Here is a 26,979-nt window from a genome sequence, read left to right as displayed (position 1 = left end):
CTTGCACCTGGGACCTTTTGTGAAATTAGGAGAAGGAAGTTCCCGTGCAACTACAGAGTAGCAGGATAGCTGAACCCGAGATTTTTAGGCTTGGAGAAAGTGAGGCATCCTATGGACATCTTTTGAAGTGAGGGAAATTAGTAATCAGGTCCTTCTTTTGACTCTTAACGTGTGTACCGGGCCGTTTTAGGTCTGAGCAACCTAGGATGATAAGGCATCAATTTTTGGGCTCCAGGGAAAAAGGAGATATTTTATATATGTACTTTTCCCCTTGATTATGGCTTGGCGATAGCATAGCACTGTGATGACTGTTGTTCTAAGTGCTCAGAGTATTCTATTTGGGTTCTAAGATGCCTAGTTCATCCCTTTTGACCAGTTATTTTAACCTCTGTTCTTGGTGCTAAAGTACAGGGATTTCTCTGTGGACAAGTACCGTGGCTGTTGTATTTGAGAGGAATAGGAGAAACTGTATTTGTGGGTTGCCGAATACAGCTAGTGCACTATTTTACATTCTGGATCTAAACAGGGATTCCTTTAGATTCAAAACCTTCATACATTCTGACCCCAACATTTTGCTTTGGAAGAAACACTGTGTGGGTTGTAAGGGAGCTAGTCCCTTGAATGTCTGTATCTTTGATGAAACTTGACAAGAGGTGAGCCTAGAACACGTATACTTTTTATCTATAATATAAAGTGGGAACATCTTTAGAGTCTATTTTTCTTTGAAACTTTAAAAGAAGTTTCTTTGGTCTAAGAGTGATAGAAAGGTTTGCTTTGGTCTAAGAGTGATAGAAAGATGATGTTCTTGATTTTCTGGACTATTTTTAATTATCACAGGTGAGATAAAAGATCACTCATTAGCTTTTACATAAGTGGTATTCTTAAATTTCAGAGGTAGAGCGCTAGTGAGCCTCCAAAGTCGTAAATCTCTAACTCTTTGGGCTCTTGTGTTATATCTGGGAAATGAGCTTTTGAAGTAACCATTTCTACCATTTCTGTGAGGCTTGTACACACACACACACACTCAGACACAGAATTTCATTTGGAGTCTGCATACCATGTGTTTAAAGCTATGAGCAGAATCCACACCTTTTGTGTGTGTGTGTGTGTGTGTGTGTGTGTGTGAGAGCAGTGAATTTCAATGTTTAGCACAGAGATCACCAATTGTTTCAGAAAGAATTCCATTATTCATTCCTTTTGAACAAGCTATATTTATGGGTATTGCTTTATGCAACCTTATTCCCCCAGATTTCCTGAGGTGAAATTGTTATTTATTTATTTTTTTTCAGAAAGAGGAAGGGAGAGGGGGAGAGAGAGATAGAAACATCAGTGATGAGAGAGAATCATTGATCAGCTGCACTCCCGTCACTGGGGATTGAGCCTACAACCCGGGCATGTGCCATGACCGGGAATCAAACTGTGACCTCCTGGTTCATAGGTCACTGCTCAACCACTGAGCCACACTTGCTGGATGCCTTTTGTCTTGTTTTTATGTTTATTATAGAAATTATTTATTTATGATTCTTATACCCATTTAGGCTAGTGGTAGAAGAACCCCTTAGTCTCCTGTTTACTTCAGTTTTCTGTGCTTAAAAAGGATTTAGGTATTAAGTATATATATAGACCTCATTTTTGGAGTGGAGCTTTCTAGGATACCCAGAGACTGGTCTAAAAAGATGCCCAGTGTATATATAGATTCTTTCTTAACCTGTGGAGAAAGGAAATTTTGCTATGTCCTGTTTCTCCCATATCACATAAAGAAGAAATTCCTGGAGTATCTAGTATCCACTGTATAGTCTATGCCTTTGTGAGTGAAATTTGCCCAAGCAAATTTCTTACCTTTTTTCTGCCTGACAAGATGAGCTGTCTTCTCCCTTATTATTGCCTTTGAAATTCCAGTATGAAGACCATAAATAATGATCTCCAAGAAGCACTCACTGAACTGGCATTTGATGAATAATACCAAAATCTTTATTTTCATCTTTCATAGATGTTTTATTTATTTATATTTTTATTGATTTCAGAGAGGAAGGGAAAGGGAGAAAGAGATAAGACATCAATGTGCCCTAATCAGGAATCAAACTGGTGACCCTTCCATGCACAGGACGATGCTCAACCAATTGAGTCACTCCAAACAGGGCAATACTATATTATTTTTGAAAATTTTATTTATTGTCCAGGAAAGTGACTTGCTAAAAAATCTTTATGGGGGACTTTTTTCAAGGTAGAAGGGCTTTATTCCATAAATTATCATCAGAAGTGAGAAATAGGAAATAGAATTTTATATTCTAGTAAGCAAATATTTGAGAGATTGGAGATGTTTATTGAAGGAAAAGTTGCATGTTATTAACTGTAATGATTTGTTATAGCATGAGTATCAACCTTGCACAAATTTCATTCTGTAAAGCCTAAAGACTTTACATATAAAATGATATGTTGATGAGTATGGTTACATGAATGGTGGGTCAAAACACTTGATTGGTATGGGTGGAGGAAAACCTTATTGTGAAACTTGAAGTATACAGGTGTGTTTTGGGGTTGTTTTTTTGGTGGTTATTTAGTACATTTTGATAATTGATTACATTCATATAGTTCATAAGTCAAAGTAAAATAAAGACAAATACAGTTAAAAGTCTTGATCTTATCCCTGCTCCCAAGTATCCTGCCTGCTACACCTTTAATGTCTTGTATATTCTTTCAGAAATTCTTTATAGAAATACAAGTATGTATTTTTATTTTTCTCATTGTTATGCAAAAGATAACATACTATTCATATGAGATTTTTAAATGGTAAATTTGAGAAGGATTTAGATTTTTTATGTAAACAAAGTGATAAAACGTATTAAGAATGAAGTATTAGGGATGAATTTAAAGACATTTCTTTCTGATTCTATCTGGTAGTAGAGTGATGATGTACTAGATGCCCTCTAAAGATCAATTCTGGCCTTCTGATTCAGTGATGAAGACAAGATAAATAAAAAATGTTGCTTTAAAGAAAGCAAAACAGTTTTTAAAAGTATAAGTCTTGAGTTGGCAAGTATAAAGAAATGAGTCTACCAATTTTTTGTGTGTGTCCAATTTTATCTTCCTACAGAATCCAAAGTCGTAAGAAATAAAAAAATTCGTTTTTTAACCCACTATAAGTGAACTATTTTAATATATCTGTTTTCTTGGACCTTATTTATTTATAATTTTCCTCTCCTGTTGCTTGTCTATAAAGTCATAGAATCTTGGTGATAATTCTATCTCATCTCATTTTTAGGTAACTGCTACCATTTATTGAGTGCTTATTAAATGCCTGTATCGTACTAGATACTTTCGTTATTTTATTTAATCGTTTCAACATCCCTTTGAGGTAGGTATATTATCTACATTTTTATAGACAAATAAATGTAGGCTCAGAGAAGTGATGAATAAAAAAAGAGACCAAAAAAAAAAAATGTTAAACTGTTACACAGCTAGTAGTGGTAAAACTAGGATTTGAATTCAGTACTGAATCCAGAAGCCATGCTATTTTGCTTCCTCAGATTAAGAAATAGGCAAAGGTTTTGGTTACAGAATGCTGTTTCTCCAATACATGTTTGCTTAGTCCCTGTTGAAGTTTTCATAGATCTAAAGTGAAATGAGAAAAGTAAGGAGGCCCTGGCCAGGTAGTTCATTTGGTTAGAGTGTCATCTTGATAGGCCACGTTTGCAGGTTTGATCCCTGGTCAGGGCACATACAAGACTCAGCAAATGAATGCATAAATAAGTGGAACAACAAATTAGATCTCTGTCTCTCTCTCTGTCTCTGTCTCTCTCTCTCTCTCTCTCTCTCAAAAGAAAAAAAAAAAAATACTAAGGACAGTGTAGTGAATATCTTATAAAGCTGTTTTTTTCCCCACTCGTTTTCTATTTTAATTTCCTTCCTACTGTTGCAAAATGAATTTTTACCATATCTGTATTTGACAAAATATCAAATTTGGAAACTTCATGTCAGGACCCTAGGTAAAGCCTCAGAAGTTTGAGAACCAGTGAGCTAAGTGACTTACCCAGGATCACACAGCTAATTTGTAATAAAAAATAGGTCTCATGACTCCCATTCTAGTTAATCCTACCTGCTAGCTTGTTCTGTTTACTGTTTCTCTTTTGATGCATTGTACCAATGAATTAATTAGTTACTTAAGAAATGCCTATCTCTAGGCATTTAATCTGTATATAATCCATATAATCCATAGCTGACCTTGTTGGGAAAGTTTTATATTAATTAATAAAATTGGTGATGTCATGAAGATCAATATATCAAGGAAACCAAAGGTGTACCAATGAGCATAGAACGTAATTTTGTAATTGAACTTACTTGAAAAGTTCAGGCCTTGTCATTATTCATTTTTAAAGAATCAGAAATATTAAAACCACTGATAAAGAAAGGCATATACCCAACTTTGCACCAACATTTGCAACTTCGCACCAACATTTGCAACTTCACCAATATGGAAACACTTATTTTGCAATATTGTTCCACTTTAATTAATTTTTAAAAATTAATGTATGGTCTTCTATTAGTAGTTACTGACAGTGTATGGTTCCTGTGAATGAAGTTGATTTCCTTATGTTGACTGACTGGTTTACTTTTCTTCTGGCCAACTTTACCTAAACTAGGAAGAACGGAAAGTTGTATATAAGGCTCTTTTTTGTTTGCTAGGCTGAAATATAGAAACTATTTTGTCAAAGAGCACGTTTTGTTCTTTCTCCACTACACATACTCCAATTCTCTCTCTCTTTTTTTCCCCCCAACTTAATGGATTCTGTTTTCAGTATTAGAAAGGGTGGTTTTGTTTTGTTTTTAAAGTAGATATCCCACCCTGGTCGGTGTAGCTCAGTTGGTTGGAGCATCATTCTGTGCACCAGAAGGCTGTGGATTTGATTCCCCGGCAGGGCACATATCTACGATGTGAGTTAGATCCCCATTTGGGACTCCTTCAGGAGGCAACGATCAATGTATCTATCTCACATCCTTGTTTTCCTCTTTCCCTCTCTGAAATCAATTTTTTAAAAAGTAGATATCCCATTGTATCCTAGTGGTTTGATTCACCTGCATTAGTGTGCAATTTTGAAAAGAGAAAGGCCAAGTGTGTCCTCAGGGATTAGCCCTAAGAACTAAAGAATTGCACAGGAGAAACGGTTTATTAAGTTGTCAAGGTAAGTTTGATGTGTTTAATAGTTTGTAGTGAGGACAGTTAGATTGACAGCAAGTTTCCTTTTTTTTTTTTTAAATTGTGGTAAAATACACATCACATAAAAATGACCATTTTAACCACTTTTTAAAAGTTGTGTTAAGATGTATATAAGATAATATTTACCATTTGAAAGTGTACATTGAATGGCATTAAGTACATTGACATTGTTGTGTAACCATCATCACCAGCCATCTCTAGAACTCTGGTCTTCCCAAATGGAAACTCTATATCCATTAAACAGTAATATCCCAGCTTCCCTTCCCCAACCCGTAGCAACCACATTTCTGCTTTTTTTCTGGTGAATTTGACTAATCTAGGTATATCAAATAAGTGGAATCATACAGTATTTCTATTTTTGTGACTAGCTTATTTCACTTAGCATAATGTCTTCAAGGTTCATACTTGTAGCATGTGTTAGAATTTCATTCCTTTTAAAGGCTGAACACTATTCTGTATATTTATACATTTTGTCTATCCATTATTGAGGAATTGGATTGCTTCTACCTTTTTACTGTTGTGAATATGCTACTGTAAACATGGGTGTACAGATATCTGTTCGAGTCCCTGCTTTCAGTTCTTTGGGTATATATCCAGAAGTGGAATTGCTGGATCATATGATTTAATTTAATTTAATTTCTTGAGGAACCACCATACTGTTCTTTACAGCAGCTTTACCTTCCCACCGGCATTGCACAAGGGTTCCAATTTCTCCACATTCTAGCTAGTGCTTGTTATTTTCTGTATGTATGTATTTTGAGAGAGAAGGAAACATCAATTTGTTGTACCACTTATTTATGCATTAATTGGTTGATTCTTGTATGTGTCCTGACTGGGGATGGAACTCGCAACCTTGGCCTATTGAGATGACACTAACCAACTGAGTTACCTGGCGAGGGCTGCTTTGTTTTGTTTTAAATAATAGTCATCCTAATAGGTATGAAATTTTATCTCATTGGGGTTTGGATTGGAATTTCCCTGATGATTAGTGATGTTGAGCATCTTTTAAAAATAAAAATCCTTACTCAATGATATGTTTATTGATTTGAGAGAGAAACAAGAGAAATATCGATGGTTGTCTCCCATTTGTGTCTGACCTGGGATGGAACCCACAACCCAGGTTGTGCCTCAGTGGGAAACAACTCGAAACATTTTGGTGTATGGGACGAGGCTCCAACAACTGACCCACCCGGCTAGGGTATGTTGAGCATCTTTTCATGTGCTTATTGGCCATTGTATATCTTCTTTGGAGAAATGTCTATTCAAGTCCTTTGCCCATTTTTTAATTGTGGTTTTTTAAATTGTTTAATTGTAGGAGTCCTTTATGTATTCTGGGTATTAACCCCTTATCAGATATGTGAATTTTTGCAGATTTTCTCCCATTCATGGATTGCCTTTTCAAGTCTTGAAATTGTCCTTCCATGCTTACGTTTTTAATTTTAATGAAGTCCAGTTTATCTACTTTTTCTTTTATTGTCTATACTTTTGGTGATCTATCCATGAAGTCACTGCCAAATCCAATATTATGAAGATTTTTTTTTCAAGTTTTCTTCTAAGAATTTTATAGTTTTAGCTCCTATTTAGGTCTTTGATCCATTTTGAGTTAAATTTTGTATATTGTGTAAGATAAGGGTCCAACTTTATTCTTTTGCATGTGGTTATCTAGTTTTTCCAGCACTAGTTGTTGAAAAGACTCTTTTCTGGCATCAAATTGTTTTGGCATCCTTGTTGAAAATTGATTGACCATATATGAGAGGGTTCATTTCTGGGCTCTGGGGTCTATTTCGTTGGTCTATATATCAGTCTTTATGCCAGTATCACACTGTTTTGATTACTGTAGCTTTTGTAGTAAATTTTTAAAAATATATATTTATTTTTATTGACTTCAGAGAGGGAGAGAGGAAGAGGGAGATAGAAACTTCATTGATGAGAGAGAATCATTGACTGGCTGCCTCCTGCACGCCCCCCACTGGGGATCAAGCCTGCAACCCAGGCATCTGCCCTTAACTGGAATCGAACCAGGGACCCTTCAGTCCACAGACCGACGCTCTATCCACTGAGCAAAACCAGCTAGAGCTGTAGTAAGTTTAGATATCAGGAAGTGTTAGTCTTCCAACTTTGTCCCCCCACCTCCTAGATTGTTTTGACTGTTCAGGGTCCCATGAGATTCCACATACATTTTAGGATGGGTCTTTCTATTTCTACAAAAATATGCTATTGGGCTTTTGATAGGAATTGCTTTGAATCTGTAAATTGGTATGGGTGAGAACAAGTTTTGGTACAAATCTTATGTAATTATTTCATCACAATAGATATTAGCAAATAACATATTGACAAAATACTAAAAAGGAAAGAGAGATTGAGCACTTACTGATGTCCTCCATGAATGAGTAGATTTTTCTGAAATATAACCCATATTTTTTCCTGATTTGTCCTCTTATTGAGTATTTGTGATTGATTATGATGCTTCATATATTGGTTAAATGCTAGGAAGAATACTTGGTTTTCTTTTTTCTCTTTTTTAAATCTTTATTGCCGAAAGTATTACATATATCTCCCTTTTTCTCCCATGGACCACTTATAACCTGTCCCCACCTCAGGCCTTCACCCCCCTATTATCTGTGTCCATGGGTTATGTATATATGTATACAAGTTCTTTGGTTGATCTCAGAGGAATAGTTTTTATCCTTTATATGATTAGAGATGAGTTGAGTTTTGGAAAAATTATCTCAATATGATATTAAACCTAGATGAATGAACCTATAGTATTTCTTTAATGATACAGAATTTTAAAAGTTTTCACATAGGCATTTTATAACATCTTATTCAGAAGGTAAAGTTTTGGCCATATCAGTTGATAACTTTGACTGATATACTTTAAAAGGACTTTCAGCTCTTATCAGCTTTTAATTATTTTTTCTTCTATGCTTTTACTTATTTTCTGCTAAGTCTCTACATTTTATTTTTGTCTTTTAAAAGTTTACAATGGCTAAATTTAGTAATGTGAAACATTATCATTAAAGAGCATATCCCAAAAGGGGCAGTAGTCCAATTATATTGGACACATTCTTTTTTTGTTGTTACTTTTTATTTTGATATAATTTCAAATTTACTGGAAAGCTGCAAGAATAGTACAAGGCATTGCTCCCATATACTCTTTACCTAGATTCACCAATTATGTTCATTTTGTTCCATTCTCTCTCTCTCTCCATAAACAAAAAAGTAATAATTTATTTTTGAGACCATTTGAAAGTAGGTTGCATATATCATGCTGCTTTACCCTTAAATTCTTCAGTGTACATTCACCAAATACATTTTCTTACATAACTATAGTATATTTATCAAAATAGGAAATTCAACAACTTTCTGAAGTATTCTTCAAGTTCAAATTCCCAAAGTTTTAAAAATTGAAATATAATTCACACATAGAATTTAAATTTACTCTTTAAGGTATACAATTCAGTGGTTTAAACATTTTTGTCACCCCCAAATAAAACCTTGTACCATTAGCAGTCATTTCCCATTCCCCACTCCCTGCAGCCACTGGTAATCATCTACCTACTTTCTCCCTGGATTTGTTTTGTCTGGACATTTTATATAAATAGAATCATACAATATGTAGTCTTGTGTCTTCTTTCACGTAGCATATTATTTTCAAGGTTTCTACATGTATCGTTGGAATAATATTCTATTTTGTGGATATACCACTTTTTGTTGATTGATAGTTTTTGATGACATTTAGGTTATTTACATGTATTGGCTATTATAAATGATGCTATGGATATTTGTGTACAAGTTTTTCATGAACATATCTTTTCAGTTCTTTTGTGTATATACCTAGGAGTGGAATTGCTTGGTTATATGATAACTCTCTTTAACTTTCTGAGAAACTACCAAGGTGTTTTCTACAGTAGCTGCAACATTTTACATTCCACCAACAATGTATGAATGTCCCAGTTTCTCCACATCCTTGCTAACATTTGTTATTTATTTATTTATTTAGTTAGTTAGTTAGTTAAGTCATCCTGGGGGGTATAGAGTGGTATTTTTTTAAAAATATATCTTTTATTGACTTCAGAGAGGGAGATAGAAACATCAGTGATGAGAGAGAATCATTGATTGGCTGTCCCCTGCATGCTCCCTACTGGGGATTGAGCCTGCAACTAGGCATGGTGCCCTTAACTGGAATTGAACCCAAGACCCTTCAGTCCGCAGGCAGATGCTCTGTCCACTGAGCCAAACCAGCTAGGGCTTAGAGTGGTATTTCATTGTGGTTTTGATTCGCATTACCTCTGTGACTAATTAAGTTGATCATATTTTCATGTACTTGTTGGCCATTAGTATATCTTTGGAGAAATGTCTATTCAAATATTTCCCCCATATCTTGATTGGGTTACTTGTCTTTTTATTGTTGAATTGGGTTTTTGGGGGTTTTTTGTGGTTTTTTTTTTAGAAAAAAAATTGTTTATTTGGGGTACTAGTCCCTTATATGTATAATTTGCAAATATATTCTCCTATTCTGTGGGTTGTCTTCTTTCTTTCTTTCTTTCTTTCTTTCTTTCTTTCTTTCTTTCTTTCTTTCTTTCTTTCTTTCTTCCTTCCTTCCTTCCTTCCTTCCTTCCTTCCTTCCTTCCTTCCTTCCTTCCTTCCTTTCTCTCTCTCTCTCTCTCTCTCTCTCTCTCTCTCTCTCTCTCCTCACCCGAGGATATTTTTCCATTGATTTTTCAGAGAGAGTGGAAGAGAGAGGGAAACATAGAGATAAATATTGATGTGAGAGAAACACATCGATTGGTTGTCTCCTACACACGCCCCAAAGAGTGCCCGGGCTGGGAGGAGCCTGCAACTGAGGTGCATGCCCTTGACTGGAATCAAACTTGGGAGTTGGTCTGCAGTCTGACTCTCTATCCACTGAGCCAAACTGGCTAGGGCTCTTCACTTTCTTGATTATGTCATTAATATTTTTGAATTTTGGTGAAGCCCAATTTTTATATGTACAGTATTTATTTTTTCTTTTGTTGCTTGTGCTTTGGTGTCATGTCTAAGAAATAATGCGTAATCCAAAGTGGAAGATTTATGTCTGTTTTCTTCTAAGAGTTATAGTTTTAGCTTTTACACCTAGGTCTTTGGTCCATTTCAAGTTAATTTTTATATAAGGTGTGAGGTAGAGGCTCAGCTTTATTCTTTTGAATGTGGGTATCCAGTTTTCCTCAACATCATTTTTTTAAAAAATATATTTTTATTGATGTCAGAGAGGAAGGGAAAGGGAGAGGGAGAGAGAGAGGGAAACATCAATGCTGAGAGAGAATCATTGCTAGGCTGCCTCCTGCACGCCCCCTACTGGGGATCAAGCCTGCAACCCAGGCATCTGTCCTTCACCGGAATCGAACCTGGGACCCTTCAGTCTGCAGGCCAACGCTCTATCCACTGAGCCAAACCAGCTAGGGCAACATCATTTTTTGAAAAGACTCTTCATTGCATTTTCTTGGCATCCTTGTTAAAAACCAATTGACTATAAATGTGAGGGTTTTTTTCTGTTCTATTGATTTACATGTTTTCTTATTCCAGTTTCATACTGTCTTGATACTATAGTTTTTTTTCAGTAATTTTTGAAATTGGGAAGTGTAAGTCCTCCAATTTTGTTCTTTTTCAAGATTGTTTTGGCTACTATAGGTTATTGGCTTGTTCTTGTTCTCTTGATTTGGTCTTCAAAAGAAATTCAATGGGGGGGGGTATTTAATATGCTGCAGAATTTGTGGTCACATACAAAAGACCTTCTCCCCACCCCTAGTAATAATATTCCAGCTCTTGAAGTTTCTGCTCCTTTTGTATGTGCTAAAGGTATATGTGTGTGAGGAGGAAACTCATGTGATTTAAATCTGTGTTTGTTATGCTACCAGAAGAGCAAGTTGTCATAGTATTAGTGTTTATTTTCTTGCATCTTCTCCCTGACAAAGCCTGGAAAAATGCTTGAGAGGAGATAAAGATGAAATGGGAGGAGATGGTTGGTTTGGATAGTTGTAGTCTGAGTGCATCTATTGTGGACTATAGTCTGCAAGAAGAATATGGACAGAATTTCTTTTTCCAGGATAATAAACAAATGGATAAAGTGGAATAACATAAAACAGCAGTTAGAGTTTTTGCATCTGGTATCTTCTAACAACTGCATAAGAGGTGTGAATTCAATATTTAAGTAGCATACAATTTGCTTGACACCCAAGTCAGTGTTATCACCTTTGTGATTAAACTGCAAAAACAAATCTTGGGTGTCATTGCTCAAATGGTTCCAGTTATGTTAAATTACTAGTTATTTTAATTCCATGAACAGTAAGAGTCTGTACTATATTTTAGTATCCATTTTACTTAGGACTTGACTGACAAGTTAATAAAGAAAAGTTTATTTTCTTTTAATTTGAAGAGACCATTATTTAAGACTAGAGACCTGGTGCACAAAATTCATGCACTGGAGGCGGGGGTCCCTTAGCCCAGCCTGCACCCTCTCCCAGTTCAGGGCCCCTTGGGGGATGTTCACCTGCTGGCTTAGACCAGATCTCCCTGAAGATCGGGCCTAAGCCAGCAGTCAGACATCCCTCTCACAGTCTGGGGCTCTCACAGTTCGGGACCCCTTGCTCCTTACCGCCCACCTGCAGCGGAGGCGGGAGAGGCTTTCGTCACTGACACTGCGCTCGCCAACCGTGAGCCCGGCTTCTGGCTGAGTGGCGCTGCCCCTGTGGGAGCACACTGACCTCCAGGGGGCAGCTCCTGTGTTGACTGTCTGTCCCCTGGTGATCATCGCATATCATAGCGACCGGTTGTTCTGCTGTTTGGTCAATTTGCATATTAGGGTTTTATTATATAGGATTACTTAAATCAGGTACATGGATTTGACCTATAACCTACCACTCTAACAAAATTTAGAAAATACAATAATACAGTATCAAAGGTACTTACTGTTGTGTATGATCTTCTTGTTGCTAATTTGTTACAATTATTATTCACTTATTCTCTACAGAAGAAAATTAGAGTCTAGTTTTGGGTAGGCCTTCTTAATGAACTCACGTCTTGCATAATAAAATTATATCTTTCAGAGATTAGAATCCTTGGCAGTCTGTTTGAAAATTCTGATTAGTATTGTAGAGTGGATTTATTTATTCCACAATAATTTATCTGAAGCCTACTGTTTGTTAAGCTTTGTGCTAGGCTTTGGAATTATAGAGATGGAAAAATGTGGTCCCTGATTATTAAAGACATCAGTCTTTTCAGGAACTGAACATTTCAGGGAATGTGAAAACAAGGTCATTTTTAAAATTCAAATTATATTTGCCTTTGTAAACTCCTTTCAGATATTAACAAATTATATTTGAGTGTTTGTTCTAGGCATTGTGCACTTTAATTGCATCACCTCATTTAATTTTCTCATGATCTTGTGACAGTCCAAGATTCTAAACTAATGAATGAATCATTGCTCTATGTTGGTTGGATGATCATTGTAAAGTTTGATGTTTGGGTGTCTTCAGTAGTTTGATGGGGTTCAAGCAGAAGATTTAAAGGGGCAGTGATTTTTTACATGAAAGGTTACAAAGCCCATCGGCATAAGATTGTCTTATGCTCATGTTTGAGCAAAACCACAACTGCTTCATTATGCTCCGTAAACTCTCCAAGCATGTCCTAGTTCAGGACCTTTGGCATTTGCAATTTATTCTCAGCAGTCTTCTCTTAGATATCAATATTTCTTCCCTGTCTCATTTCTTTTAGTGATCAGCTAAGAGGCCTTCCAACTGCCTACTGTATATATGTTCCATAAACATCTCAGGTTCACCAGTTCTGAAATTGAACTCATCCTTTCCCCCTCCACCCATATCCTTTTCACCCCTGACCTTTGTAAATGGTATTGCCCTAAAACTAGTCACTGTCCTCAGAAACCTCAGAGCTCACATCTGTTTTGTCTCATCACCAAACACATCTAAGCAGGCACTAAGTCCTGTAGGTTTGTTCTTAACATCTTGTTTGGCCCAGATGGCGTGGCTCAATGGTTGAGCATCGACCTATGAACCAGGGGAGGTCACAGTTTGATTCCTGGTCAGGGCACATGCCTGGGTTGTGGGCTCGAACCCCAGTAGGGGGTGTGCAGGAGGCAGCTGATCGATAATTCTCTCTCACCATTGAGGTTTCTATCTCACTCCCTCTCCCTTCCTCTCTGAAATCAATCTATATATATATATTAAATCTTGTTTGTATGTCCCTTTTGCTGTATCCTCACTGCTTCTGCTGTAAATCAAACCATCTTTCACCTGCACTTATTGCAGTAATCCTGGGCTCTATCTACTTCCAAGATTATACTTCTCTGCTTTTTCCTCTATTGTGTTATCAGAGTAACTTCTCTAATGCCATTTCAATCATGTCACTCCTTTGGCAAAAAGCCTTCTCATTCCTTAGATCAGCGGTTCTCAACTTGTGGGTCGAGACCCTTTTGGGTGTCGAACAACCCTTTCACAGGGGTCGCCTAAGACCATCGGAAAACACATATATAATTACATACTGTTTTTGTGATTAATCACTATGCTTTCATCATGTTCAATTTGTAACAATGAAATTGGGGGTTACCACAACATCAGGGTCTCGGCATTAGGAAGGTTGAGAACCACTGCCTTAGATAAAGAGTAAATCCAAATTCCTTGCTATGCCATAAGAGGTCATTTAGGATTTTTGCTTCTGTCTGTTTTCCCAACCCTATCCTTGCTGTACCCTACTTTATTTGCTTTTTATATTCCATCTATACCAAATTGCTGTAGTTTTCTGAACCTATCAAGCTATTATATGCCCTGGTACATTCGCTTTCACTGCTTTGGCTTTTAGAATCATAATAACTACTATAATGCTGAGTGCTTATTGTCTATGGGGCCAAATGCTTACTTATATATTCTCATTTTACAACTGCCATATGAAGAAAGTGATATTATTCCCAATTTACCGGTAAGGAAGCTGAAGCTTAGAGATATTATGTAGCATATACAAAGTCATTCATCTAGTAATGGTGGAGCCAGGTATCTTCTTTCTGTAAAGCCGATGTTCGTAACTACTACTACTATAGACTGCTGCTGTCACTGTTGTCACTCTTTCCCATCCTATTGGATACCTTTTTGTTTCAGAGTTGTCATTTCTGATTTTCTTCATTACTATCTAATTTGGAATTGACCATTCATTCCTTCCTCTGTGCTCTGATGTTATGTATATGATTGTTATAGTGCCTAATATGTTATTACATTTATTTGATTATCTGTCTTAATGAGCAGAATCATATTTATTTATTTAAAAATATGTTTTTATTTCTTGTTTAGAGAGAGAGGAAGGGAGAGGGAGAAACATCGATGGGCTGCCTCCTGCATGCCCCTTTCCCATTGGGGTTGGAAGCCCACAACTTGGGCATGTGCCTTGACTGGGAATCGAACTGGTGACCTTTCAGTGCATGGAACAACAATCAACTGAGCCACACCAGCCAGGGCATGTCTTATTTATTTTTATGTTCCCAGTATATAATAGAATGTCTGGCACATAGTAGATGCTTAATAAATGTTAAATGAATGTATATGTAGTGCTTAATATGCTCAGATTATTTGTTAGTCTAAAACAAGTATAATGAATTCTATATTATTTTTGTGGAGTAGAAAATAAGAATATAGAAACTGACCTTAATAATAGTAGTAGTAATAGTAATAGTAATAATAACAATATTTGTTGAGCAGTTATCGTGTTCAGCACTGTTGTGCAAGTTTAGAGATACTGTTTTAATCATCAACAACTCTGTGATATAGTTGTTGTCTTTATTTTATAGCTGAGAGGTAAAACAAGTTATTTAAGATCATACTGTGAGTTGTGTGGGCTGGTATTCTACAAGTTCTTGCTCTTAGTAATTATGCTGTCCTCCCCTTATAGGTATTAATTGGAAGCTTATGGGTGTTTGAGTTCTTTTAACTTATTAAAATTGAGTATTCCTTTTGAGTGTTCAATGCCTATTGTCTATACTAATAAAAGGGTAGTATGCTAATTAGACCAGATGTCTTCTGGACAACCTTCTGGACGTCCTTCTGGACAAAGCCATTGTGGTGGGGCAGAGGCAGAGGCTGTTAGGGGTGATCAGGCTGGCAGGGGAGAGCAGTTAGGGAGATCAGACCAGCAGGGGAGAGCAGTTAGGGAGATCAGGCTGGCAGGCAGGTGAGTGGTTAGGAGCCTGCGGTTCTGGATTGTGAGAGGGATGTCCAACTGCTCGTTTGGGGCCTAAACCGGCAGTCGGACATCCCCTGAGGGGTCCCGGATTGGAGAGAGTGCAGGCTGGGCTGAGGAACCCTCCCCACCCCCGTGCACAAATTTCATGCACCGGGCCTCAGTTTAGAATAATGAGCAGAAGCCAGGACTTCTTTCTAACTTCAATCTTACTCATTTATTATGATAGGGAAAATATAGAGTAATATTTTTTCCCTTCAACAATAAGATTTTCTTGTTCTTAATTGCCAGATACTTGATTCCTGTGGCTTTTCTAATGAATATGTAAGCAATCTTCTTTTTAAAAACTTATTGTGGCACAAATGTTAACATACATGTGCTGATTAGAAATAATTTAGATGTAGCTGCCAGAAATTACTAAGTGAAAACAGAATTTGTCTGTTTAAGAACTCTGGCATAGAGGAGTTAGTTGGCTTGATAATTTATTACATTTAATGTAATTTAAAGAATTTTTTTCCTGACATTGCTATTACTGTTAAACTGAAACATTGCAATCCTTGTAGATTCCCTGCTTACTTCATTGCTTAGTATTTGTTTTACTTATACTTCATTGTTTAGGAGATTCTCTTAATACAGTTTGATCTGGTGAAAGGTTATGAGCTTTGGAATCTGAAATACATGGCTTCAGATACCTGCATAGTTATGTGATCTTGGGCAAGCCACTTACCTTTTCTGAGTTTGTTACATTAAATGAAGATTAGGCCCTAGCCGATTTGGCTCAGTGGATAGAGCGTCGGCCCACAGACTGAAGGGTCCTGGGGTCAATTCCGGTCAAGGTATATGTCTGGGTTGCAGGCTCCATCCTAAGTGTGGGGTGTGTAGGAGGCAGCTGACCAATGCTTCTCTCATCGTTGATGTTTCTATCTCTTCTCCCTCTCCCTTCCTCTCTGAAATCAATAAATATATATTATAAATAAATAAATAAAATAAAGATTAGTTCTCTATTTCATTGAATAGGTAAGATGATTGTATGGAATAATAAATGGAATATGCTGATAAATATGAGGCCTTTTATTAATGTTGACCTAGTTTTTAAATTCTTAATGGTAATTATTTTGTAAAAGATCTTCCTTTTTTCCATCTTTAATTAGAGACTTCTGAAAATAATAGATTTTATATAAACTATAGTTTAGAAATGAAATTTTTATAGTTGAGCAGAGTTAACTTTCTCCAGTTTTAACTTAGGAAAAACATGATGTTCTCTTCTGTGCTGTGTGAAGCTAAAGAAATCCCAAAATACCATTTATGTTTTGTGAAAAGAGAATTGTAGGTCTGAAATTGGGAATACAGTTTTCCTTGTAGAAAGAAATTTGAGAAGTATTTATGTTAGGGAATATAGCCTTTTCATTCTAGTATTTCAGGATGTTATTGCTTATTATATTGGGACTTATGTATCAGCAAAATTCACACCTAAATTTATCAGTATTTGGGCCTGAATTGTAACTATGTTACTTTCTCCCTTTGAGTGATTCTTGGAGCATGTTTGTGATGGATGCTACTGTTGAACTTTTAGAGTACTGTGTGTTTTGCAAAAAGGAATTTCTGTGTCCTTCAGTAATTATTTCTTGGAACACTAACCCAGCCTTTTTGCTGCTCCAACTAGGAATCAATAGTAAACCAATGCATTCTAAAATTGGTGTGACGATTCTGACTTAAAGAAGAGGGAGGGCTTAATTTAGGTGGGGAAAGGCAAGACATGTTGGTCTATCCTATAGATAGACTACATAAGAGAGGAGAAATAGCAAGTACATTTTTTAAAAATGTGTATTTTAGAAGTTTAAAATGTTTTATTTAGCTTATTTTTAATTTTCAAATCTGAATTTCTTAAGAGAGCTTCAGTTGGGCAGGATCTTCATTTTTGAAGGTTTGTGAAGAGTGGTGGTGTAAAATAAAGATTTAGCCTTCCCTTTAGCTTTCTCATAGCTCCACGTGGAATTCATGGGAGTGATGATTATTCTTAAAAGTTGCCGAAACTGGTTTGGCTCGGTGGATAGAGCGTCGGCCTGCGGACTGAAAGGTCCCAGGTTCGATTCCGGTCAAGGGCATGTACCTGGGTTGTGGGCACATCCCCAGTGGGAGATGTGCAGGAGGCAGCTGATCGATGTTTCTCTCTCATCGATGTTTCTAACTCTCTATCTCTCTCCCTTCCTCTCTGTAAAAAATCAATAAAATATATTTAAAAAAAAAAAAAAGTTAGTAGAGCCAGGCCAGTGCTGCTCAATGGTTGAGCGTCATCCTATGAACCAAGAGGTCACAGTTCGATTCCCAGTCAGTGCACATGCCCAGGTTGGGGACTCAGTCCCCAGTAGGGTTCATGCAGGAGACAGCTAATCAATGATTCTCTCTCATCATTGATCTCTTTCTCTCTCTCTCCCCTCTCTCCCCTCTCTCCCCTCTCTCTCCTCTCTCTCCTCCCCCTCTCCCTTCCTCTCTGAAATCATTAAAAATAAATTATTTTAAAGAGGTTAGTAGAAACAAAATTTGTGGCTACTAATATTTTAGTCCCTAACATAAAATACAAATTAACGTGTTAAAAATAAAAATTATATACTCTGTTTGTCTGTTAAAAATTATTCTATGTAAAACAGTGTATTTTCTACTTATATTTGAGAGTTTGGTGGTGGTATCATGCTAATTGCATGATATGACCACCTATCTAGAGAAAAAAATGTATAATATAATGTACATGTTTTATGATAGATAATTCATTTTTACTGAGTTCTTTTCTCTTTTAACTAGCAATTGCTATTCCAGAAATATAGTATTAGAGAAGGTAATAATTGGTTATTGACAAATGTAGAGTGAAATTTTTACTATTATATGACTTAAAATATATTAATCTTATTGAAAATTTAATTATAATACTGTTTCCTTACACTTGATAGAAGTTGTTTGGTTTTTTAAAAATACATTTTTATTGATTTCAGGGAGGAAAGGAGGGAGGGAAAGAGAGAAAGAAACATCAGTGATGAGAGAGAATCATTGATCAGCTGCCTCCTACATGCCCCCTACTGGAGATCAAGCCCACAATCTGGTCATGTGCCCTGACCAGGAATTGAACCATCACCTCCTGGTTCATAGGTCAATGCTCAACCTCTGAGCCACGCCAGCTGGGCGATATAAATTTTTTTTTTTAGTGGAAGCATGTTTTGGCCAAATCATAATTAGATTGATAAGTGATTTTTCTAACTAGATTTTGGCCAGGGTGACTGTTTTTTTGTTTGTTTGTTTTTAAGACAATAAAAGCAGATTCTGTGGTTAATCACCCTAGTAACTATTGCCATCCAGTGGTTCATTTCTGAAATGTCAAGTGGGATAAAAAATGCTTTTCCTGTTTTCTTCTACCCCTTTGTTTAAATTCTAGTTGAAGCTACAAACCACGCTCATTTTTTTAAACACAGATTTAAAACAAGACTTTTGAGAAGAAAGACAAAATTTTTGCCTTTAGCATTTAAGAAAAGATTACCTATAAGAGAAAAACAGGTAGTTGTTTTTTTTTGTGTGTGTGTGGCAGGGCCAGATTCCCTCTTGTCCTGTTTTTTCCACCTTTTATTTTTGTACCTTATCAGAGGTAGAAGAAAAATCTACAATATTTAAGACTTGAAATAAACAGTTTTGCCATTGGCAAATACCACTATTAGGTGGGTATTTCATGTTTGCTGCTGAATGAAGCTGGTGAATAGAGATGAGCTGTGTACATGTATCATCAGGCAATAAGAGGAATTTCTGTAATCCTTCAGCTATATGTAAGAAACTATGAGCCTTTATATTCCTTTGCATAATGAAGAGTAATTTCATTAGATATGTCATAAATTTGGACTTACCCATTTTATAGACTTTTTGGTACTATGTTACCAAGCCTTTATTAAATGTACAGAATTGGTCTTATTTATTATTTTCATATAGTTATAAATGGTTTCCATTTTTGCTGGCCAGATATATTTTGAGGTGATGCTATGTCACTCTGAATTTCAAGAGTATGTGTTTCAGTGACTTAATCAGTAAGATATTTATGAACTGCTAAAAGTAATCCCCAAATATTCCCAAAGTAATATGCATAACTGGGTTTTTAAAAAATTGATTCCACATTATAAAATTTTAGAGGAGATAGGACAAAATAATAATAGAATTAAGTGCTTTTTGGCACATCTGGTTGATACAAATATCTTTAAATCACTTATGTGTTTAGTTATATGTGACTATAAAATCCTGGGAACTTAAGATATTCCCAAGTGTTGTAGATATTTAAAGTTTTTTGATCACGTGGGTCAGAACTTAAATATAAAATGGCTAAAACTACACTTGACAATTTACGTGGTCATCACAAGAAAAAGAAAAAAATTGTAACTGAATTGATGGTGTTAACTAAACTTACTTTGGTAATCATTTTGCAATATGTGCATCATATGAAATCATTATGTTGTACACCTTAAATTTATACAATATTGATGTCAATGATATCTCAAGAAAACTGGAAAAAATAAATGGGGGGAAAAGAAAATTCAAGTGAATGCTGATTCTCAGTGAGTGTCATTCTTCCAGTTTCAAAAGGCATAAAAGATAGCCTTAGTGGATAGCCCTAGTGATTTGGCTCAGTGGATAAAGCGTCGACCTGCAGACTGAAGGGTCCTGAGTTCTATTCTGGTCAAGGGCACATGCCCGGGTTGTGGGCTCAATCCCCACCAGTGGGGGTGTGCAGGAGGCAGCTGATTAATGATTCTCTCTCATCTTTGATGTTTCTATCTACCTCTCCCTTCCTCTCTGAAATCAATCTATATAATAAAAGCCTAAGCAACCATATGGTGGAACAACCAGTTCCTATGATGCACACTGACCACCAGGGGGCAGACACTCAACACAAGAGCTGCACCCTGGTGGTCAGTGTGCTCCCACAGGGGGAGCACTGCTCAGCTAGAAGCCAGGCTCATGGCTGGTGAGCGCAGCAGCGGTGGCGGGAGCCATCTGAGTGCCAAGGAGCAGTGAGCAGGCGGGCAGTAAGAAGCAAGAGGTCCAGGACTGCCAGAGAAATTTCCAACTGCCAGCTTAGGCCTGATCCCCACGGGTAGTGGGCCTAAGCCAGCAGGTGGACATCCCCCATGGGGTCCCGGACTGTGAGATGGTGCAGGCCAGGCTGAGGGATACCCCCACCCCCCGTGCATGAATTTCGTGCACCAAGCCTCTAGTTAATAAATAAAAATATATATGTATTTTAAAAAATTTAAAGGCACAAATAAAGGATAGACACTGGTGAGAGACAGAACAAAAGAGTTAGAATTACATAGAATTATATCCTAAAAATTACATTTATATAGTGTTTACTATCCTCAAAGTGTTTTTACCTTATTTCATCATTTCAATAGCACTGTAAGGTAGGTGAGGCAGGTATTGTCTTTGTTTATTGAGAAAGAAACAATATCAGAAAGGTTGAGTGATATGCCTGATGGAACTAGCACTTGAACCTATTTCTTCTGATCTCTAGTGCAGTATTTATTCCATTATATTTTATTGCCTGATTGAAATGAATTTATATGCACTCTAAGACATTGGAGAATTAAACTCAGTGTTTATAAGCTCTTGGAATGCAAGGGGCACATACCTGTTTTATGTTTTTCTTCTGAACTTGATTCTTCCCAAGTACTTAACCGTTTGAGTCCCAAGCAGCGCGATTGGTATTTCTCGACATAAAATAAAACAAGCGCTATCACGCTGTTTGGGTCTTTTCGTACTCATTTAGAGAAAGTGCGGTTGCGCTGTTTGGGATTCTTCAATTTTTATAAAATTGAAATGTTAACATTGACAGTGTTTTTTCAGTACCCCCTGGGACTCAAACGAATCGTATGTTTTCTCGACATAAAATCTCAGCAGCACAATCGCGCTGCTTGGGACTCAAACGGTTAAGAATATGCTGTCATGTGTATGTGTTACTAACATTTCTGACACCCAGAATGATATTGCTACTGGTTCTCTGTCTTCTTACTGGTGGTGACCGGTAGGCAATGAGCAGTCTATCACCTTTTACATGATCTTACTCAAATCTATCCCCAGATATTCTTTCTAAAGCCATAATTCTACTCTTAAATTGAGATATAATCACATATCATAAAATTTAACATTTTAAAGTGTACAATTCAGTGGTTTATGGTACATTTACAAGATGATGCAGTATTCATCACTATCTAATTTCAGACATTTTCATCATTCCAGAAAGAAATCTCAGACCTGTTAGCAATCACATCCATTCCTCCCTCCCTGACTCTTCAGTCAACCATTAATCTCTTTGCTGTCTATATGGATTTGCTTATGCTGGACCTTTCATATAACTTTTTATTCTGGCATGTGTCAGTACTTATTCCTTTTTATGGCTAAATAATATTCCATTGTATGGATATACCACATTTTGTTTATCCATTTATCAGTTGATGGACATTTCCATTTCCATTTTTATGTCTGCATTATATCATAATGCAGCTATGAACTTCTGTGTACAAGTTTTTGTGTGAACATGTATATATGTTTTCAATGCTCATATATATATGCATAGAAGTAGAATTGCTGGGTCATATGATAATTGTATGTTTGATATTTGAAGAACTGTCAAACTGTTTCTCACAATGGCTGCATCATTTATATTCCCATTAGCAATGTATGAAGAGGACCTTATGTTTTTTGTGTGGACTAGTCATCATTTTCCAAATGCATCTTCAAGCCTGTTTTTTATTTCATTCCCTTCCACCTCTATCCCTCCTCCCCCCATCTGACCACCTGTTGAAATTCTATGCTTCCTTAAAAACCAAACTCAAATACTACTTGTGCGATGTCTTCTTAGATTACTGGGGCTAGAAGTGACTTCTCTCTATTGTGTATAGTTGTACCATTTATTTCACTTTTAGTCCTTTTTGTAATCATTGTTTGAATCTTTGACTTATTTCTTCTACCATATTTTTGTGTTCTCATGGTGCTTTGCATAAAACAGGACTTCAGTAAATATTGGAGAAACAAATGGGAAAGGATTGAAAATCCTTAACTTGGATTTTTAAAATGTTAAATGATACATATACTCTGTATTTGGCTCTATAGTAATATATAATACCACATCAGACCAATACTTTTTATAAAATTGAAATGTTAACATCTAAATACCATCTTCAGTAAAAAAAATTCCAGAATTTGGAATCATGATTTTATCTATCCTTATAAACTGGCAGGTATATGTATCTGCAAATACCTAATGTTTGGGCTTATAACAAGCTCTTAGTTGTACAGTTACCTTTTGATATAATTTGACAACTAATATTCTACATTTATCTATGGGCATGGATCTATAATGCCATCTTTGTAATTACATATTAATGAAGCTGTGTTGTATTATACAGTACTAAGTACATACTAGTACATAGTTCATTGCTCAGTGTTATTAGGTCTGAAGTTAAAGATTTATTTTGTAAAATTATAGTATACTAGGTAATAAGTTACATCCAAATCATTCTAACTTTACTGTCTTTATTAGGATATCTTTATTTGGTGTCCATTGTGGAAACTAATAATCAACTAGCTAAATATGCCAAATAATGTAGTCCAAATACAGAGCTGCTTTGTTTATAAATTTGTGATACAGTATTGCCTAGTGATTAAGCGCACAGATTCTGTAGCTTAGTGGTCTGGGTTTGAAACCTAGCTTTGCCATTTATTAGCTGTGTGACTTGGAAGAAGTACTTAACCTTTCTATTCCAGTTTTTCTATCTGTCTACAAAAACTCTTAACTTCCCCAGGTATACATATTTATATATCACTAGAGGCCCAATGCATGAAAATCGTGCAAGAGTAGGCCTTCGCAGCCCCAGCTGTCTTGGCTGCCTTGGCCCTTGCAGCCCCTGCTTTGTCCAGAAGGTTGTCCTGACGGTCATTCTGCTGTTTGGCTGTTCGGTTGATTTGCATATTATGCTTTTTTTAATTTTAGATAGACATATATAGGTATGTAAATATGTACTCATGATTATATACTATGAGTACTCATGTTCATGTTTACTTACATGTATATATATATACTTTTAGCAAAATAACGACCATACTGTTTTGAATCTTGTGGCTTTCACTTAGCTTGATGGTTTCTCATGCCATTCAGTATGCTTCAAAAACACTGTGTATAGTGACTGCATAGTAGTCCATCCTGTGAATGTTCAAAATATATTTACCAAATTCCCCATTGTAGTTTTTTCTTTTTCTTTTTGGAATTTTAATTAATGTTGCAGTGAACATCCTTGCATATTTTTGTCTGGCTTTCAGATAAGGTATATCAACATATGTGTAACTCCATCTATTGAAAAAAATCCGCATTATTAACCGGTACACCCGGTAAATTTTTAATAGATTCCTTAAAATAGAATTACGAGGACAAAGAGCATGAACTTTTAAAAACAATATTTTTATTGATTTCAGAGAGGAAGGGAGATAGAAACATCAGTGATGAGAGAGTATCATTGATTGGCTGCCTCCTGCCTGCCCCCTGTTGGGGATCAAGCCCACAACCCAGGCATGTGCTCTGACCGGAAATTGAACCTTGACCTCCTGATTCATAGGTTGGCGCTCAGCCACTGAGCCACACAGTGGAGAAGGGCATGAGCTTTTTAAGGCATTTTGACGCATTTCCAAATTGCTTTCCAGAAAAGTTGTGCATATTTTAAGAGAATTTATTTAAAATGAACTTTATTTGAAATTAGTGGGTTGTTTTTATTTTCATAAGTTGATTTTGCTATATCATTTATTTCAGTGAATATGTATTGAATATCTACTATTTGCAAGGTATTTTAGACCCAGAGGATCAATGAACAAATAGGTATGGTTCCTAATCTCACGGAGCTTGCTTGTCTCTAGGACTGCAGATATTTGGCAGTGGATTACATTATTTTAAAGAGTTAGAATTGAACAAATTAATTAGAAGCAAGGAAAAGTTGTGCCTGAATGACTTATCTATGCTATCTAGTCTTTTTACTATGTAGTCCTGTATACACCATATTGGGGAGCTATGTTCATAGACTTGCTTCATTGAAAAAATGCTTCTTTTCAGCTCTGTGTTAAGAAGATACAATGCTCTCTAGAAAACTTGAATTTGGCATGTCTATGTTATATTTGTAATCAGAGCTAAAGATAAGAGATAGTTGGGAGGCTCCCTCAAAGTCTCTTCCCATAGTCCCATATTTCTGCAGTAATTTATCTGGTTATACTTAAATTCCAAATCAGAAGTCATATTACCTTAAATTGCAGTTATTCTAACAATATTGAGATCAGTTTAATGGATATTGCATCTTTAATTCATAAACAGGTTGAATCATTTATTTTGGACCAAGAAGACCTGGATAACCCAGTGCTTAAAACAACATCAGAAATATTCTTATCAAGCACTGCAGAAGGAGCAGACTTACGCACTGTGGATCCAGAGACACAGGCACGACTAGAAGCATTGCTAGAAGCAGCAGGTGCGTAATTTTTGTTTTCTCTTTTTCAACTCTTTAAAAGTCTAGATTGTTATACAAAGTTACAGAAGATTACCCCTAAATTATATAACACTAGAGGCCCGGTACACAACATTCGTGCACTTGGGGGGGTGTGGGGGGGTGGGATCAGCCTGGCCTGCGCCCTTTTGCAGTCTGGGAGCCCTCGGGGGATGTCCTACTGACAGCTTAGCGCAGCTGTGGAGGTGAGAGAGGCTCCCGCCATCGCTGCTGAGCTCCCCAGCCAGTCAGCCTGGCTTCTGGCTGAGCGGTGCTCCCCCTGTGGGAGCGCACTGACCACCAGGGGGAAGCTCCTGCATTGAGCGTCTTCCCCCTGGTGGTCAGTGCGCATCATAGCGACTGATCATTCAGCCATTTGGTCGATTTGCATATTACCCTTTTATTATATAGGACTAGAGGCCCGGTGCATGAAATTCGTGCACTCTGGGGGGCAGGGGAGGTGTCCCTTAGCCCGGACTACACCCTCTCGCAGTCTGGGAGCAGGCCTAAGCCATCAGTCAGACATTCTTAGCGCTGCTGCAGAGGCGGAAGAGGCTCCCACCACTGCTGCTGCGCTAGCCACCCATGAGCCCGGCTTCTGGCTGAGCAACGCTCCCCTTGTGGGAGCACACTGATCACCAAGGGACAGCTCCTGCATTGAGCATCTGCCCCCTGGTGGTCAGTGTGTGTCATAGCAACCGGTCATTATGCTGTTTGGTCGATTTGCATATTAGCCTTTTATTATATAGGATTATGTGAAATTCGAAATCTCTATACAATATATTATTTTTTTTCCCTAAAGAAAACATTCACATTTTATATTTTAAAAATTCTTGGTTGAAAGTTTTCTGTGAGTGATTTCTGGGCTCTGCACTAACATATTTAAGGTATTAGATAATAACCTAGTTATCAAGGAAAATTTATTACTAATTATATTATAAAATAAAACTGTGAAAGGTAAACTTAAATTTAGTTCATCAAATTATGAATCTTTTAACTGATTTAGTGAATTCTATGATTATTTTAGTCTATGTATCTTAATAATAGATTGCTTATTTTTTTTACTTAAAAGATCTTAAATAAAAATTGAACACAAAATTGGATCAGCTCTAGTCAAATATATCAAGCTATATCAACTTATTCTGAACTAGCAGAAAAGAAAATCTGTGATAAGCATGCTTTCTCAAAATAATATGTACTTATCACTGTTTTATTTTTCAACCTGCTTCATTATTTGCTACACAAAATTTCCATTATACTATAATGAAAACCTTTTATCTCCTAAAATTATATTTTGAGAAGGAAGTTAACTTTTTTCTGATATTTGTATATTGCTTTTGAATGTTCACTTTGTATCACACTTCCTTTATTTACTTAATATAAATATATGTGCACATTACATGTATGTAAGAATTTAATCTGGAAGAATTTACAGCTTATTTTTTAAAATAGCACCTAGATACTTCTTATGGAGATATATATATTTTTACAGCGATATATATGTTAGGCCATGTTACAGCTATTAAAATACAGAAAATAAAAAATAAAAGTTTAAAAAAGTATGGGGAATTTCATTAAGCTTCTGAGTACAATTGATTCTAGAACAACACAGGAGGTTAGGGTTGTCAACCTCCATGAAATAAAAAATACACATATAACTTTTAACTCCCCCAAAACTCAGTTATTTCTCAGTATTTAAGGGGTTTGGTTCCAGGACCCTCTGAGGATACCAAGTCCATGGATGTTCAAAGTCCTTATATAAAATGGCATAGAACAATGCATGCAATTGGCCCTCCACATTTGTGGATATGAAACCCCAGGGAAATGTAGGGCCAACTGTATATTGAAAAAAATTTGTGTGTAAGTGAACCCGTGCAGTTTAAACCCGTTTTCTTTAAGGGTCAACTGTCCTTTAATAAACATAATAATAAAGGTAGGTATTCAGAAAAATTATAGCAACCTTTTTACACATTTGATATTGAAGGAAATAAGCAATGA

The 26,979-nt window shown here is 36.4% G+C and overlaps 1 protein-coding gene across 5 annotated transcripts in view; it reads left to right on the top strand.

The window, feature by feature from the left end:
• The window catches only part of ANKHD1 (ankyrin repeat and KH domain containing 1), a 127,511-nt gene that overhangs the window by 958 nt on the left and 99,574 nt on the right, over window positions 1-26,979 (top strand). For all 5 annotated transcript variants that reach the window (XM_070414815.1, XM_070414817.1, XM_070414818.1 and 2 more), the window contains exon 2: window positions 24,813-24,966. In XM_070414815.1, the coding sequence (XP_070270916.1) occupies window positions 24,813-24,966 (154 nt within the window). The remainder of the gene's footprint in view (window positions 1-24,812; window positions 24,967-26,979) is intronic.

The sequence above is a fragment of the Myotis yumanensis genome, unplaced genomic scaffold (genome assembly GCF_028538775.1).
Source record: "Myotis yumanensis isolate MYYU_CA2020_CCGP unplaced genomic scaffold, mMyoYum1.0.hap1 SCAF_5, whole genome shotgun sequence".
NCBI lineage: Eukaryota > Metazoa > Chordata > Mammalia > Chiroptera > Vespertilionidae > Myotis > Myotis yumanensis.
The sequence above is the reverse complement of the archived record's forward strand: the minus strand, read 5'-3'. Positions and strand labels throughout refer to the sequence as shown.